The sequence below is a fragment of the Gekko japonicus genome, unplaced genomic scaffold (assembly GCF_001447785.1).
Source record: "Gekko japonicus isolate JY-2015 unplaced genomic scaffold, Gekko_japonicus_V1.1 scaffold205, whole genome shotgun sequence".
Classification (NCBI taxonomy): Eukaryota; Metazoa; Chordata; class Lepidosauria; order Squamata; family Gekkonidae; genus Gekko; species Gekko japonicus.
This window is the reverse complement of record NW_015175976.1, coordinates 1,720,531-1,737,345: the sequence shown is the minus strand read 5'-3', so window position 1 is coordinate 1,737,345 and position 16,815 is coordinate 1,720,531. Positions and strand designations below refer to the sequence as shown.

Sequence of the window (16,815 nt, the reverse complement as noted above, 5' to 3'; positions counted from 1 at the left end):
GTGTCAACGTGGCAAATGGGGTTCAATGTGGCCAAGTGCAAAGTGATGCACATTGGAGCCAAATATCCGAACTATAAATACATGTTGATGGGGTCCAAACTGGCAGAGACTCACTAAGGGAGAGATCTTGGAGTCGTAGTAGATAACTCAATGAAAATGTTGAGACAGTGTTCGACTGCAATAAAAAAAGGCCAACACTATGCTGGGGATTATTAGGAAGGGAACTGAAAACAAATCAGCCAGTATCATAATGCCCCTATATAAATCAATGGTGCGGCCTCATTTGGAGTACTGTGTACAGTTCTGGACACCACACCTCAAAAAGGATATTATAGCATTGGAAAAAGTGCAGAAAAGGGCAACTAGGATGATAAAAGGGTTGGAACACTTTCCCTTCATAATAAAGGAGAGCAAGTTGTAAAATAAAATATGTTAAGTTATGAATTAATGTTATGTATGCAGTTCTGGTCACCACACCTCAAAAAGGGTATTATAGCATTGGAAAAAGTGCAGAAAATGGCAACTAGAATGATCAAAGGGTTGGAACACTTTCCTTATGAAGAAGGGTTAAAATGCTTGGGGTTCTTTAGCTTGGAGAAACGACGACTGAGGGGTGACATGATTGAGGTTTATAAGATTATGCATGGGATAGAGCAGGTAGAGAAAGAAATACTTTTCTCCCTTTCTCACAATACAAGAACTCGTGGGCACTCCATGAAATTGCTGAGCAGTCAGGTTACAAAGAGTGATTAACACATGGAATGCACTGCCATAGGAGGTAGTGGTGGCTACAAGCATAGACAGCTTCAAGAGGGAATTAGATAAACATATGGAGCAGAGGTCCAACAGTGGCTATTAGCCACAAGGTATAGATAGGAACTCTCAGTCTGGGGCAAGTGATGCACTGTATTCTTGGTTCTTGGGGGGGCAATAGTGGGAGGGCTTCTAGTGTTCTGCCCCCACTGCTGGACCTCCTGATGGTACCTGGTATTTTTGGCCACTGTGTGACAGAGTGTTGGACTAGATGAGCCATTGGCCTGATCCAACATTGGCTTCTCTTATGTTCTTATGATAGTGGCACTAGCAGGAATCGGACACCATCTTGTCTTTTCTAGAATCGAATGTTTTATTGTTTGCTATCTTGGTTTTAATTGTTCATTTGCTGGTTTTATATCACTTTAAATCTCCCTGAGCCTGGGTTCTGGGAACGGTGGTCAAAAATCCAAACAACAACAATTTTGACACCATCTCCCTTTGGGAAAAGCAGCTTAGTGGGGATTGAAATTGGGAAATGGTAAGTGAAGAAAGTGGAAATCATGCCCCGCTCTCTTCCTACAGAAATCTTGTGCAAATCCTCCTTCTGAATTAGCTTTTCTTGAAAAATGCTGTCATGCAATGATACAGTTAGACAGTTTTAGGCTTTGGATTAAATGTTTTTATGGGGTCCTTTCCATGGTAATGTATGCTTCAAATACAAAGCTATAGTCTGCTTTGGGGCCCTCCCTGGTGTGCTCATAAATTGGGGCCCCAAACTTTCACCCTGAAGTCTGCCCCTAGTAGCGCCATTGCAATCATGATTGGGTTATAAAGATTTATTTGTAATGTCCAGTTTGAGGACTTGAGTGTTTTTCAGTTCATGGCAGGCCTGTAGCTATAGTGGGACATTTCAGGGCCTGGCCCCCTGACTTCCTGCCAAGCCCCCCCCCCGACTTCCATCCAGCCCCAAGAGAGTTTTTTAAAAAATATTTTAATTTTATTTTGTGATGTCAGTGCCCTTCCCGACTTATTTAAAGGCCCCACAAATTACAAAATCCTGGCTATGGGCTTCAGGCCAGTTTGGTGTAGAGGTTAAGAGTGGCAGACTCCAATCTGGAGAACCGGATTTGATTCTCCACGCCTCCACATGCAGCCAGCTGGATGACCTTGGTCACAGTTTTCTCAGAGCTGTTCTCTCAGAGCTCTCGCAGCCCCACCGACCTCACAGGGTGTCTGTTGTGGGGAGAGGAAGGAAAGGAGATTGTAAGCTGCTCTGAGACTCCGAGTGAAGGGCGGGGTATAAATCCAACTTCTTCTCCTCCTCCTCCTCCTCTTCCTATTTATTAATACAATATTATTATAATTATCAATGGCAATAATAATGTATTTATGTATCAGTACTGTGTTTATGTATATTACTGTAGCAGAATAGTTCTTCTGTTTAAATATTAAAAACTTTTCCCAAAAGGAAAGCCTGGGCATTCCTCCTGAATTCTAATAAGAAGTTTTCTTTGAACTAGTGGACTAGTGAAATTTTTAGATGTTACACATGATGGGCCCATCAAGGTCAGTATTGTCTACTCAGACTGGCAGTAGCTCTTCACAGCACAGTCTCAGGTTGAGGTCATTCACGTCACCTGATCCTTTTTGCTGGAGACGATGCGGATTGAACCTGGGATCTTCTGCATACCAAGCGGATGCTCAGCCACTAAAACACAGCCTCTCCCTTTAATCTGGGAAAACTAAGGATGGGGTGTTTCAGAGCAATCTGATGTAGTTTCACTGATTACAGTTTATAAACTAATTTACAAAATATTACTTTGTATTCAGACATTGGAGCTGAAATTATCTTTAATATTTTAAACACAATGTAGATTTGAACAGCAACTTGGTCTACAAGCTTTACAGGACAACCCTAAACAGAGTCACACCCTTCTAAGCCCATTTGCAGTTCAAGGTATAACTGTTCAGGATTGTATTGTTAATGTTTTGTTAGTAGATTAATTAGCCCATTAACTGGTGGGGGCAAACAGGCAGAGTTAAGAGCACATTTATTTGAGGGGGCTAGTTTGATAGAGGTGTGCTATAGTAATATGGAACAAAAAATACAGAATTGTTTTTGTTTTTTAACAATCAATGGCAGTTTAAATGTTTGCTTACTTTGACACTCCATGCTTTAAGCACTACTAAAACTCGCTAGACCTGTTGAATTTGAAAGCATAATGAAACAGAAAAAAGGAATGCATGTAAATGCAGGTAGCAGGAGCTCTGTGGCACTTCTTTCAAGTCTCTGAAAAATGATGATTTTATATCCAGCCTCTCTTTTTCCTTTGGCAAGATTTTAAAACTGCTTGAACTACTGTGGAAGCATGAGTCCATGCTATTGCATTCTTTTTCAGATGTTTCTGTATCTAAACAGTGAGAAATTGAATTATTATTGTTTTTATCTGGGAAAATGCAATGAATTTACTACTATAGATATGGGAAAGGCAGGCGTGATACCAGACATTTTAATAAAAATCTTAGCATTGCATTTCATTGAGTTATATTTGCTATAGTAATTATGACTGCGATATTGCTAGTATGCATGAGATGAAAGATGAAAATCCTCTGAGTTCTTGCACACAAGACAATAGACTTTGGTAGTGATGCTGATCTCTGTGTATCTGAGACCAGCAGTGGCCCAAGTATATCTAACAGGTCAAGCTTTGAAATGAAGAAGCAATAAGCCAGTGAAATGGTACTATCACCGAAACATGATTGATCAATTGAATTCTATCAGAGACAGTGGACAGTGAGATTAACTCAGGCCTGATAGGTTCAATGAGTTAAAGCATGATGTTCATTTCAGCTTCATTTCACCAGTCTTTGCTTGTGAAATTGGTCAATCAATAGAGGTTGAAGATCATATATATATATATTGGTGACCATCTTATAGGGAATATAATCTACTGTTGTCAACTCCCGACTCCGGCTGCCTTCAGTGGGTAATGGAGACAGAGCTGAGACTCTATCAGCGCCATCAAAATGGTCTGATATCTTCTCCAAATGAAAAGTATTTTTGGATCTCTGATGATTTATCTTTTCTTTCGTTCTCTCTCCTCGGCCTCCCCCTCCCTCCTCCTCACTTTGATCAGCAAAAACCCATACCCATCTTGGAGAAATATAGTGATTTCTCTTGAAAATATTTGTGCAATCATCAGTCGCATGCGCTGCAAAATATAAAGCTTTTTCTTAGTGATATTGTCCTTCAGAACATAAAAAACCCCTCATCATATAACGGTGTTTAGAAAGCTCAAATAGGGTACATGCAAAGAAATCTCCCACTGTTTTATGATATTGAAATAACTCCTTTGCTATTTAAGACGGAATGGTTGAACTGCATGCCAGATAAAGGTAGCAGATATACAGAACTCAGTTTGTAAACAAAGCCTCACGAGTGGTAATGAAACAGTCTTGATCTTTTTCTATAGTCTCAGTTAAAGGCAGCAGGAAAAAAGAATTTGGTTTTTGCATCCTGGTAACATTTCATTGGATAATGCGGAGTTTTTAAAATGTACCCTTAAATGCCCTTCCTAATTAGCCTATATCTTCTTATAAGGCGAAGGAATCTGGACCAAGTGGGCCCTACCTTCTTTTCATGAATAAGGATTATTCATAGCATTCTATTCTATAGCTTCTTCATTTCCTAAACTATCAGCCTTAAAAATCACATGGTAGGATATATCTTATTAACATAATAGCAAAAAAAGTGGAGTAGTTTACATATTTTCTTGTACCAGTTTTATTTATTTTGTCTTGCCTAATAATATCAGCCTGGAGTTAGTCCAGGCTAGCCCCAAGAAAAAATGTTGCCAGGATTGGTGGGCCAGAATCATTTACTGATTCAGAAAGGAGACCCCCCCCCCCGACTTTTTTCCTGAACTGGATCTTGTAACCTTGATCAAAAATAGGTGTACCTGAAAGTAAATCACTCAGTGAAGTGTAATAAAGTTGTTTAGGGTTGCTGCCCAGATGGGACAAATTACTCTTCCTGGGCCTGAGGGAAGTCCAGGAGAGCAGAGACTTCATCTAAACACAGAAGAATCTGAGGTAGGAACAGCCTTTACGCTATTGTGGTGGTCCAGTTATGAGATTCATTCAACATAGAATGCTGACAGGCTTTTGTTTACATCAAAAAGTCTTTTACTAGCACAGGTACTATTGATCAGATTTTTCTACAGATAGATTTACTCAGAGTAATGGCTTGTCTTTCATGGTAAAGCACATTTCATGGTAAAAAGTTTTCAGGAAACATAACTGACTTTGGAAGGGCAGAATTAATGACTTTGAGATTTTACTGTATATTTTTGGCTTTTGCCTGATCTTTGATAATTTGATTTCAGTGGATTTAGAAGGGTATAACTCTGTTTAGAATTGCACTGTAAATTTCTTAATTCAGACTTGCTCTAATGTTTTGACACTTCACTAGAGTACGTCACTTTCCAAATGCTGGAGAGAGGTTTGAAGCTATTAAAAATTCAGGTAATTAGAAAGAAGAGTTGAATTTATACCTCGCCCTTCACTTGGAGCCTCAGAGCAGCTTACAGTCTCCTTTTCCCCTCTCCTCTCCCCATAACAGACAGCCTGTGAGGTAGGTGGGGCTGAGAGAGCTCTTTTGAAAACTGTTCTTGAAAGAACAGCTTTGAGAGAACTGTGACTGACCCAAGGTCACCCAGCTGGCTGCATGTGGAGGAGCTGGGAATCAAACCCAGTTCCCCAGATTAGAGTCTGCCGCTCTTAACCACTACACCAAATTGGAGGGAACAGTGAGATAAAAATGTGGTAGATTTACTTCCACATAAGCTGATGTAAAAGTCAAAGGGGCTGTTTTGGCAGAGATCCTTTTTGTCTCAGCCAGTGGCTTGTTTTCATTTTTTTGCATTCTGTGTATGCATAGGAGTGTACAGCTGAGTTGATAGGGTTTGGTGTAGTGTTTAAGTGCGCGGACTCTAATTTGGGAGAACCGGGTTTGATTCCCCACTCCTCCACTTGCACCTGGCTGGATGACCTTGGGCAAGCCGTAGTTCTGATAAGAGCTGTTCTTGAAAAAGAGCAATTTCTGTCAAGAGCTCTCTCAGCCCCACCTACCTCACAGGGTGTCTGTTGTGGGGAGGGGAAGGGAAAGGAGTTTGTAAGCCGCTCTGAGACACCTTTGGGTAGTGAAGGGCGGGGTATAAATCCAATCTCTTCTTCTTCTTCTTATCAGGTCTGGCTTGGGAAATTCCTGGAGATTTGGGGGTGGTGCTTGTGGAAGATGGAGTTTGGGGAGGGGGAGAGTTCAGATGGGATGTGATGCCGTAGAATCTGCCCTCTGAAACGGCCATTTCCTCCAGCAGATTGGGTCTCTGTGGTGTGGTGATCGGCTGTAATTCTGGGAGAACTCCAGGCCCCACAGGTGTTTAAGTGTAGGATCGTGTCAAAGAAGTTTATATTGCAAGAGGGAGCAGAGTTAAAGAGCTCTTCACCTGCGTCCCGACTTGGGAGAAAGAAGCTGAAGGGCATTATGGTTTTTGTGTGTGTGTCTCTGCATATGTGCAGAAACACATCTGCATCCCCAATCCTAATCACGGGTGGGACCAAGAGAGCAACTGATTTTCACACCAGAGAGCAGGGGGGAAGCCGTGGCTCGGTGGTAGAGCATTTGCACTGCATGCAGAAGGTCCTGGGTGTTCAATCCCAAGCAGCTCCATTTGAAAGGACCAGGTAGTAGCTGGTGGGAACGACCTCTTCTGTAACTCTGGGAGAACTCCAGGCCCCATAGGTGTTTAAGTGTAGGATCGTGTCAAAGAAGTTTATATTGCAAGAGGGAGCAGAGTTAAAGAGCTCTTCACCTGCGTCCCGACTTGGGAGAAAGAAGCTGAAGGGTATTATGGTTTTTGTGTGTGTCTGCATATGTGCAGAAACACATCTACATCCCCAATCCTAATCACGGGTGGGACCAAGAGAGCTACTGATGTTCACACCAGAGAGCAGGGGGGAAGCTGTGGCTCAGTGGCAGAGCATTTGCATTGCATGCAGAAGGTCCTGGGTGTTCAGTCCCAAGCAGCTCCATTTAAAAGGACCAGGTAGTAGGTGGTGGGAACGACCTCTTCTGTAACTCTGGAAAGCTGCTGCAAGTCAGAGTAGAAAATACTAACCCTGAGGGACCAAGGGTTTGATTCTGTATAAGGCAGCTTCATGTGTTCATTATCTGAATGGAACTTTTTTTTTGGCAGCTATCATGTCATCAAGGACTTTTACAGCTCCTCTCACTCATATTTCAAAACCAATTTGGAAAGCTGGATGATAGGATTTGCACTCAAGTAAAACAGGTGTCAGGAGCTGCAGTGGCTCAGAGGTTAAGACGCTGAGCTGCAGACCGGATGTTCTGTAGTTTGGCAGGTATGAGACCCTAGTGGTGCATGACAGAGTGAGCTCCTGTCTCTGGCCCCAGCTCCTGCCAACCTAGCAGTTTGAAAGCAAGAAATTGCAAGTAGATAAATAGGTACCGCTTTGGTGGGAAGGCAACAGCATTCTGTGCGCCTTAGTCATGTCGGCCACATGACCACGGAGAAGTCTTCAGACAGCGCTGGCTCTTCGGGTTGGAAACGGAGATGAGCACCGCCCCCTAGAGTCAGATCTGACTGGCTTTCGATCAAGGGAAAACTTAAAACAGGTGTCAAGCCCCCTTGGTTGGCTTGAACTAGTTTCATGATTCTTTAGATCCTGGCACACCCATATTTGCTTCAAAGTACATCTCATTATTTCAGAAGGATGCTTAGGACTAGAATGCTAGTGATATACACGAAAGCATAATTTCCTTGCATTATGGAATGACTGGATGAAGAATTCTTTTACTGTTCCCTGGAGCATATTTACAATTTGAACTGTTAGAAGTCTGCCAACACTATTTTTTAATTATCAGAGATGTTCTGGTGTACTCAAAACAATGTCTGATGGTAATGGTAATTATCTCATGTTTATGTGAGTACTGAGATGAATTATTACAGGGATTCAAAATCTGAGAAATTTTTTTCCCTACATGTACAATTGTCATATTCAATTGTGAATTATCACTCATTATTGCAAATCACATACAACCCGGGTTTTAGTTATGGAACTTGTATGTTTCCCTGGTTTTGACATTACAGTGCTAAGCAACATAAATGAAAAAAAGGTTTGATGTTCATGGTAATTTAACAATGCAATCCCAAACAGATTTATACCCTTCTAAGGTGGCTCAAGTGGTTAAGACGCTGAACTGCAGGCTGTGGAAGGTCAGTAGTTCAGCAGTTCGAGACCCGGGTGCCGCATGACGGAGTGAGCTCCCGTCTCTAGTTCCAGCTCCTGCCAACCTAGCAGTTCGAAAGCAAGAAATTGCAAGTAGACAAATAGGTACCACTTCGGTGGGAAGGTAACAGCGTTTCATGCACCTTGGTGTTTAGTCATGCCGGCCACATGACCACGGAAACGTTTTCGGACAGCACTGGCTTCTTCGGCTTTGAAACGGAGATGAGCACTGCAACCCTAGACTCGGACTCGACGGGCTTTCGAGCAAGGGAACCTTTACCTTTACTTTAAGTACACTGAAGTCAATGGGGGTAACTCTGAATAGGATTACTTTTATCATTACAAAAATCATGGAGTTATTTTTTTTTAAAATGTTCACTAATCATTTTCAGATTCAAAACTGAATTTATTTCAGGTGTAGCTAATATATTGGCTTGCAACTACCATGGTCCCCTAGACCTCATTTGAAAAATGCCTCTTTCCTCACAATTTATTAATATTTAAAAAACAGGTTATAAATAGAATATTGAAACCTTCCTAATGAAATGTAACAAGCATTTAACAGCGTACAGTAGTGGTGCCTAAATTTATAAGAGGAGAAATTAAAATGAATATTATTATAATTGATTGAAGTTAAAATGGTTCCATGTGTATATGAATAGCAGTTTAGTGCAGAAGGTGAATTTTGTAAAACTGGGCACAGATAAAAATGTTTGAAAATGGTCATTTCGAGTGGAGAAAGGGCTCTGGTTACTACCTACTTAGTGAATTCTTTTTTTTTGAGTGAGCAGTGTGTGTGTGTATTCCTGGAAGTCATGGTTGACTTCTGGCGATTCCTAGTGGGGTTTGGACATTTTCAGAGAGGTGGCTTGCTACTGCTTGTCTCTGTGTCTCAGTCCTTCTATTCCTTGGAAGTCTCCCTTACCAAATACTTGGCAGGGTCAGCCCTGCTTAGCTTCCGAGGTCTGATGAGATCGGGCTTCACTGGGCTATTCAGGTCAGGGCCTACTTAGTGAATTCTTGTCTGACCACCAAATCAATTCAAAGTAGGCAAAGTGCAGTGCAATGGTTACAGTATAGCAGCTAGGAGATTCCAGGTCTGAACCCCACTCTGCCATGGAAGATCATTGGGTGACCTTGGGCCAGGCACACACTCTCAGCCTAGCTCACTCAGCAGGGAGGCCAGGTCTCCTACTTCGGCAGGACACCTCCTGCCCCCTGTTGGCTCTGCCCCCTACTACTCCACGGAGCAGTGGGGGGAAATGCTGTGGGGAATTGAGGGGGCCCCCTTCAGCATCATGTCAGTGCCATGGCATCATTTATTTTGTGACCCGGAAGTGACATCATCACATCAGGCAATGGTCTAGCATTCACTCCAAACTCTAATGTTAAACCACAACATCGTCCTGGTGTGATAACGTTACTTCCGGGTTGGACCAGAGGTGGTGTCATGGTGTTCGCACATTGCCAAAAAGGCAGGGCCCAGCACCCCGTGATCTCCGTGGACTGGCAGTCCTACTTAAAGGGTTGTTGTGAGGATAAAATGGAGAACAATTCCTGCCACTTTGGTTCCCCATTTGGCAGGAAAGGCAGGGTATAAATGAAGTAATAAATACGTAAATGAAATAAAAGCAGGATATACCTGTCAATGGAAATAGAAACCAAACAATTCTAGAAAACATGTGACTATGAGACAGCTGTGTATGTGGCTTTGTGCGTCACAGTACTGAAACTGAAGACGCGGCTACGAAGGGTCTATAAAAGGTAGAATCATAGAGTTGGAAGGGATCTTTAGGGTCATCTAGTCCAACTGCCTGCACAAGGCAGGAAATTCACAAATACTTTCCCCTCCACACTCGCAGTGACTGCTATTCCATGCCCAGAAGATGACAAAAAACCTCCAGGATCTCCAGCCAAACCAGCCTGGAGAAAAATTGCTTCCTGACCCCAAAGTGGCGATCGGCATTTCCCTGGGCGTGTAAGAAAGGGCCACGAGAACTGAGGCAACCCTTCCTGCCCTCCCCTCATGATTGGCCTAAGTTCACAGAATCCGCATTGCTGTCAGATGGCCATCTAGCTTCTGCTTAAAACCTCCAAGGAAGGAGAACTCACCACCTCCCGAGGAAGTCTGTTCCACTGAGGAACCACTCTAACTGTTAGAAAGTCCTTTTTTGTTACTTTTTTTATCCTGCCCTTCCTCCAAAGAGCTCATTGTGGCATATACTGGTCTCCCCTCCTCTGTTTTACCCTCAAAATTATCCTGTGAGGTAGGTAGGCTGAAGGGGGGGGGAGAGAGACTGGCCCAAGGTCACTTAGTGGGCATCTTGGCTCAGTGAATAATTGAACATGAGCCTCCCAGATCGTAGCCCAACACTTTACCAAGAGGGTAGTCTTCTTAGATGAGTCTTTGTACAAGATGTTTCTTGTAAAATCTCTTAGTAATGGCCTTACACTAATTGCAGCCACATCACATTCTTTCAAAATAAATGTCTCTAAAAAGTATGTTCTTTCCCTGGCTAGAAAAAAGGGTGGCTTGTATCTGGCCTCTCCACTAAGCAGAGTTTGAAGCCTTTCTCCAGTCTAAGTAGCCTTTTTCCAATTTAAAGTGGCTCTTCTATTGGAGGAAGAACCATTTGAGTTGAGGAAGGCTCCTTAGGGTGGAGGAAGTTCCACCCTGCCCAATATGTTTACCTTTCTAAAACACTCCACCTGAAGGTAGGACACTGCCCAATATGTTTACCTTTCTAAAACAATAGTGATATACTCCCACATTAATTCAGCAATAAGGTAATCAATTCTGCTAATCTGCAGTGCCCTTTCAGAGAGGAATAAATGACCTTGTTCTGCTCTGCTTTGACCTAGTATTGAAAAGACAAATGGTGACTATCCTATAATTCCATGGAATAAGAGAGGGATGGACAATTCTGCCTTTTTTTAAAAGGACAGTCTACTGAAATATTTCAGCTTAGGAGGCCAGAAATGTTTATTTAGAAAATATATATGCTGCCTCCCCAGACATCTGCTTGAGGCAACTCACAAGGTAAAATCTATACACCAGAAAATCATAACAACAATAAAGAATAAATATTATCAGTATTAAAGACAGCAATACAGCAAGACAACCAGGGATAAAAAACAGCATTAAAAGACGAGGAGGGAGGGAGCATAAAATAGTATTCAAAAACAATCCATCAGGCTAGAAGTGGTTCATAAGATCAACAGCTAAAAACATAAATAACCCTTTCATTAAAAGCTTGGATAAAGATAAAGATAAAAATCATGTAGGTGCCAGGTGAGCCTCAAGGGATGGTTTGATCTGGTGCCTAAAAAAAAGTCATGTAGGTGCCAGGTGAGCCTCAAGGGGAAGGGCATTCCAAAGGCAAAGTGCCACATCTGGAAAAGTGGTTGCCACCCAGCTTACCTCTCAATTGCTGTTTGATCTACTACTTATTCCCTTGCCAACAAAGCCTTCACCTGCTAAATTTATCAGACCCAGGATTCTGTTAAAAACACAACACCAGAAACAGTGAAAGGGTAGTTATCTTGTCCATGACGCAGCTGTAAATTATGTCCAAGCAGAGCAGATACAGCTGTAACTCTCTGATTTTACACTTCTTTGTGATGAGCAGATATACAGCTAGGGTACTTCTGATGTATTATTAGTTTACTCCGCTGGCGTTCTTCTGTTCCTCTGAAGAACTTTGCATATGGTTCCTAGGATGTCTACCCCTACAAGGACAGGATTGAACAATGCAAAGATGTCAGGCTTCCCCAAACATGGTGAGGATGTATCTACTCCATCTTCAAAATCTTGCAGAGGGGCAGGTTAATGTTCAAACTGGATACTTGGTGATGTGAGCAGACAAAAATCTGGGGATGAACCATGTGATCTGGCCACTTATATATCCAATTAGCTGTAGGGCTGCCAGCTCTGGGTAGGGAAATACCTGGAGATTTGAGGGGTGGACCCTGGGGAGGTCAGGGTTTGGGGAAGGGGAGGGACTTCAGCAGGGTATAATGCCAACGAACCTGTTAGATCACCGCTAACAAAGATCCGGAGAGTGATTTCAGCAAAGTGATCAGCTTTATTGAAGGTACGAACAAGCGCTTAAAGCATTCATAACCAGAACAGATTAACATTGGGAGCTAGGCTCCTTTTAAACATTCCCGGGCTAATATAGCCACACCCATTTACAATTAACAACTAATGGGGTTGTGCGGATAAGGACCAATGAGAGTTCTTCCCGCTCAGGGAATTAGTCCTTCTCAGATTGGTCGCTGTTGTTGAGCGACCAATAGCGTGTGAGTGCGGAGGAGCCTTCGTCTGGCTCGAAGCTTAACATGGGAGGCGAATGTAAGCCATTTCAGTACATTACAGAACCCAACCAACAAAGCAGCCATTTTGTCCAGGGGAACTGATTTCTAATTGCCTGGAGATAAAGTGGAATAGTGGAAGATCTCCAGGCCCTACCTGGAGGCTGGCACTCCTATTCCAGTATTAAGCCCCTTTGTTGTCTTCAGCAAAGTGATCTGCTAGACATTATATTATTTGGTGAAGCGGGGGAAAGATACTCTGTGCTTTTTATGTGTTTGTTCCTAGATTGACTAGGCTGTAGGGTTGCCAGCTCCAGGTTCTGAAATACCTCAAGATTTTGGGAGTCGAGCCTGAGGAGGTTGGGGTTGGGGGGGGGGACTTCAAAGGGGTATAATACCATAGAGTCCACCTTCTAAAGCAGCCATTTCTTTTCCAGGGGAACCAATCACTGTTGCCTGGAGATCACTTGTAATCCCAGAAGATCTCCAGCCTCTACCTGGAGGTTGGCAACCGTACTAGTCTAGCCTTGTGTCTGCTAACCTTGTGCAACAGCATTGTATTATACCCCTTCATATTGTATTCTGGACCTGGTGTTACAGAATGAAACTTGTGAAGAAATCTGGACAATAACAGTAATGATAGCATCTGAGTAACTTCACTTAACTAATGCACATGCTCTACGAGAATGAGGCTATCGTTTTCAATAAAGCCGAAGCAGAACTTTTTTTTTTTGGTTTCCACACCACTAGTGTTATATAAATATATAACTTTCAAGCCCAATTGCAAATAATGTTGGTTTAACCTGGAATTTAAAACAAGCATTTCCATCCTCTGTAGAAAGGGGCTTCTGGCCTTTTGCTATCATGCAGCTACCTACCGGAGCTTTAATTTTATAAGCCATGGATGATTAAACCCAGTACTTGTTCTGCTAGACATTATATTATTTGGTGAAGCGGGGGAAAGATACTCTGTGCTTTTTATGTGTTTGTTCCTTTTTGCCCTTTGGTGTGCCAGAATATAATTTTTATTTAGGTTCAGGCATCCTACAATGCAAGTACAAGAACAGATTAATTTCCCCCCCTTTAAACCAGAAAGCAAAATAAACAAGCAAAAGAGAACAGAACCAGTGATTATTATTGTTTTTGCTAGCAACATAGCCTAAATGTACAATATCCGGCTTCAAAAGTAGAAATTCTTTTTAACCTCAGAAAAATCCACACAAGAGTATGAATGCAATTAATTCTTTGCTTGGTTATTTCAAATAGTTCTGATTCTTCAAAGAGTGGTTCAAAGGCCAGGAGATAAAATTGCTTTTAGATCCAGATCCTGCTGATTGTTCCTAATTTAGATATTCTTGACTTTCTTAAAATGAAGCAGATAACCAAACTTCTGCACTACTTTTGAAATGCAGACCAATAAACAGCAGCGAAGAAATGTATATCACTGAAGTCTGTGAAGGCTTTACACTGAATTTAAAAGTACCAGCTGTAGCACTATTCTATGACTATATAACTGATAAAGTTAAAAAATATGGCTTCATGTACCCTGTGGCTTGGATCCTGCCTAGAATTTTTGCATGTGCAAAAGGGGGGGTGTTTTCACCAAACCCCCCCACCAGATGAAGCCTCAAATGCCTATCCAAATGCTGCCCATGGGAGAACTCCTGTGGGTGACAGAATCAACAAAATTTGTGCCTGCAGAAATTCTATGTTGGATTCAGAACTATATTTACTGTTCTGCAGTATGGAGTTACTTTAGGAGGCTAACAATTGTGTTTTTGCGAAAATTTTGTCATATGCTATAGATACTTTTGACTGCTTTCACATTTTATTAACTACCCTAAGTTATTCAACAGCTATATGATCTTCTTGAAGTGTTTCCCCGTGCCTCTTCTGGGATAAATGTCTCTTATTACTATAAAAACATACACTTAAATATATCGAAGGTCATAATGAAATTAAAGAAAATTCACAACTAACTTTTATAACTTCCGTTACAAATATATAGAAATCACATGTAAACAAAAGAAGTGATTACCATTATAACAACTATATATCTGTATCTGTATTTTTTTTTCCCTCTTGGAAAGGTATTCAGGAGTCTCCAGTACCAAACGGCCATTCTCTCCCGGGTAGAGATTTCCTTCGGAAACAAATGCGGGGAGATCTTTTCACCCAGCAACAGTTAGAAGTGTTGGACCGAGTCTTTGAAAGACAACATTATTCTGACATCTTCACAACAACTGAACCCATCAAACCAGAGCAGGTAATATTTGAAGCAGTTCTTTCTTATTCCCTTTGTCCCCAATACCTACCCTTTTGATCAGCTATTCATCAAACATTGTTTGACGTCAGCCATTTGATATCTAATATCGGACATTTGCAACAGTATTTGAAATGATTTCAGCATTTTATAATCTTATTGGATACTCAGAAGTATTTGATAATCTATACATCTTAATCAATATTTGCTATTTACTGGCTGGTAACTGATACTTTGGATTTGATATTCCCTTTTCTGGAACCTACATATAGTGATATATGAGATGATGTTGAAAATGAGATGACGGCAATACAAGAACAGAAGAAGGGCTAGGGGTTCTGGAAGAAAAGGATTTAAAAATCAAGTAGGAAGGGCATATAAATCAGAGGAAAACACAGAATTATATTCTCACTTGTTCACGCTGAAGAGAAATCCAGCAGATTTACAGTTAATGTAGAAAAATAACAATCTTTAGAAAAGCCTGTGAAGTCAGATACTGATTTTTGTCTCTCACATCCAGTTAATCAAGCAACATCTCTGTAAGGGCTGCACATAACCCCCCCCCCCTTAGGAGATATTGCAGCCTCAAGTGGATCCATCCAAGTGTCAACCAGATTTTTTCCATTTTGGGGGTAAACTTCAATAACCAAAATCAGTTTTGGTACTTAAGGTTAGATTCATATTGAATTGTTTGGGGTTTTCTTTTGTATTTTTCATGTGTGCGTGTGTGAGTGTGTATGGACCTGGAAGTCATGGTGACCTCTGGTGACTGACCCCTACTGGGGGGGGGGACTGGAGGATATTCAGAGAGGTGGCTGAGTAAAGCCTGCCCCTGCCTCCCACTTCTGGTATTCCAAGGAGATCTGTCATCCAAATACTTGCTAGAGTCGACCCTGCTTAACTTCCGAGATCTGACAAGATTGGGCTTGCCTGGGCTATCGAGGTCAGGGCAATACATATTAAATTGTTGAGCTAAAAAAGTTTGTTTTGTGGGGAGACTGAGCCCCATAGGTGATGGAACTTCCTATTCAATGCATAAGAGTCTTTTTGGTGGTCAGGCCTGGTGCTAAAACTGTTTGGTATTTCCAGTCTTGCAAGGAGGTAGGATGCTCAATTAAAACTGGCATGTCCAGTCTTGCAAGGAGGTAGGATGCTCATGGAAGCATTTCTGTGATGGTACACTATATTTTACTTTCTAAACCATTTCTCCTATTTTGGATTCACTCTTCTTTCTTCAATTTAACAGCAAGATACAACTGTATTTTATAAGTCTACTTTCAACCCTCCTTTTCTTTGTTGGTCGTCAGACAGCCATGAAAGTATTCAGTAGTTCACAGGCTACATGTTTTATTATAATAAAGTTGTCCTAATAAAACCTGACTTTACCTTTAACACTACTCTTGTTCTATGAAAATCTTACAATAATATTTCATGCAGGGTCTCATTTTTGTTAATCTATCTGCAGTAACAGTCGAATCAGTCACTGTCACAAACACCACAGATAAACGGTTGTATCGCCTTAATACAAAGTGATCCCAATTCAGAGGAAGTTAGTCACACTTATATCCAAGTGGAATATCAGTAAGATTTCAGCCATGAACATACCAAACTACCTTGTCCAAATCAGACTGTTTTGTCTGTCCAGTCCAGCATAGTCTACTTTGACCAGCAATGGATTTCAGGGTCTCAAATACAGCTGGTTTCCAGCACTGCTGCTAGAGACTATTTCATGTGGAGATATCAGTATCTGAACTTGAGGGCTGTCTACAGGCTAAGCTTTGGACCCTCCTCTTAGCTGAAAAGGCTGCATATGAAAAGGTGGACTTTACACTGTGAACTCTTTTTAATTTTTTTGTACTTTTTATATGTGCATGTGTGTGCGCGCACCTGGAAGTCATGGCAACCTCTGGTGACTGACCCCTACTGGGGGCCTGGAGGATATTCAGAGGGGTGGCTCCCCCGCCTCCTGACTGCTGGCATTCCAAGGAGGTCTCCCATCCAAGTACTTGCCAGAGTCAACCCTGCTTAACTTCTGGGATCTGAAAAGATCAGGCTTGACTGGGCTATCCAGGTCAGGGAGGGTACTATGTAAACTCTTGTTATGCAAAATATCTCACACTTTAAGGGGCCCTGAACTCCTTGTTCTAGGGAAATCTGGAAGTCTTTATTGC

General features: G+C 41.8%; 1 protein-coding gene across 1 annotated transcript in view; it reads left to right on the top strand.

Annotated features, from left to right (window-relative positions):
- The window catches only part of LOC107122994 (paired box protein Pax-5), a 299,963-nt gene that overhangs the window by 73,712 nt on the left and 209,436 nt on the right, over window positions 1-16,815 (top strand). Inside the window, exon 6 of the mRNA XM_015426146.1 lies at window positions 14,472-14,647. Within this exon, the coding sequence (XP_015281632.1) occupies window positions 14,472-14,647 (176 nt within the window). The remainder of the gene's footprint in view (window positions 1-14,471; window positions 14,648-16,815) is intronic.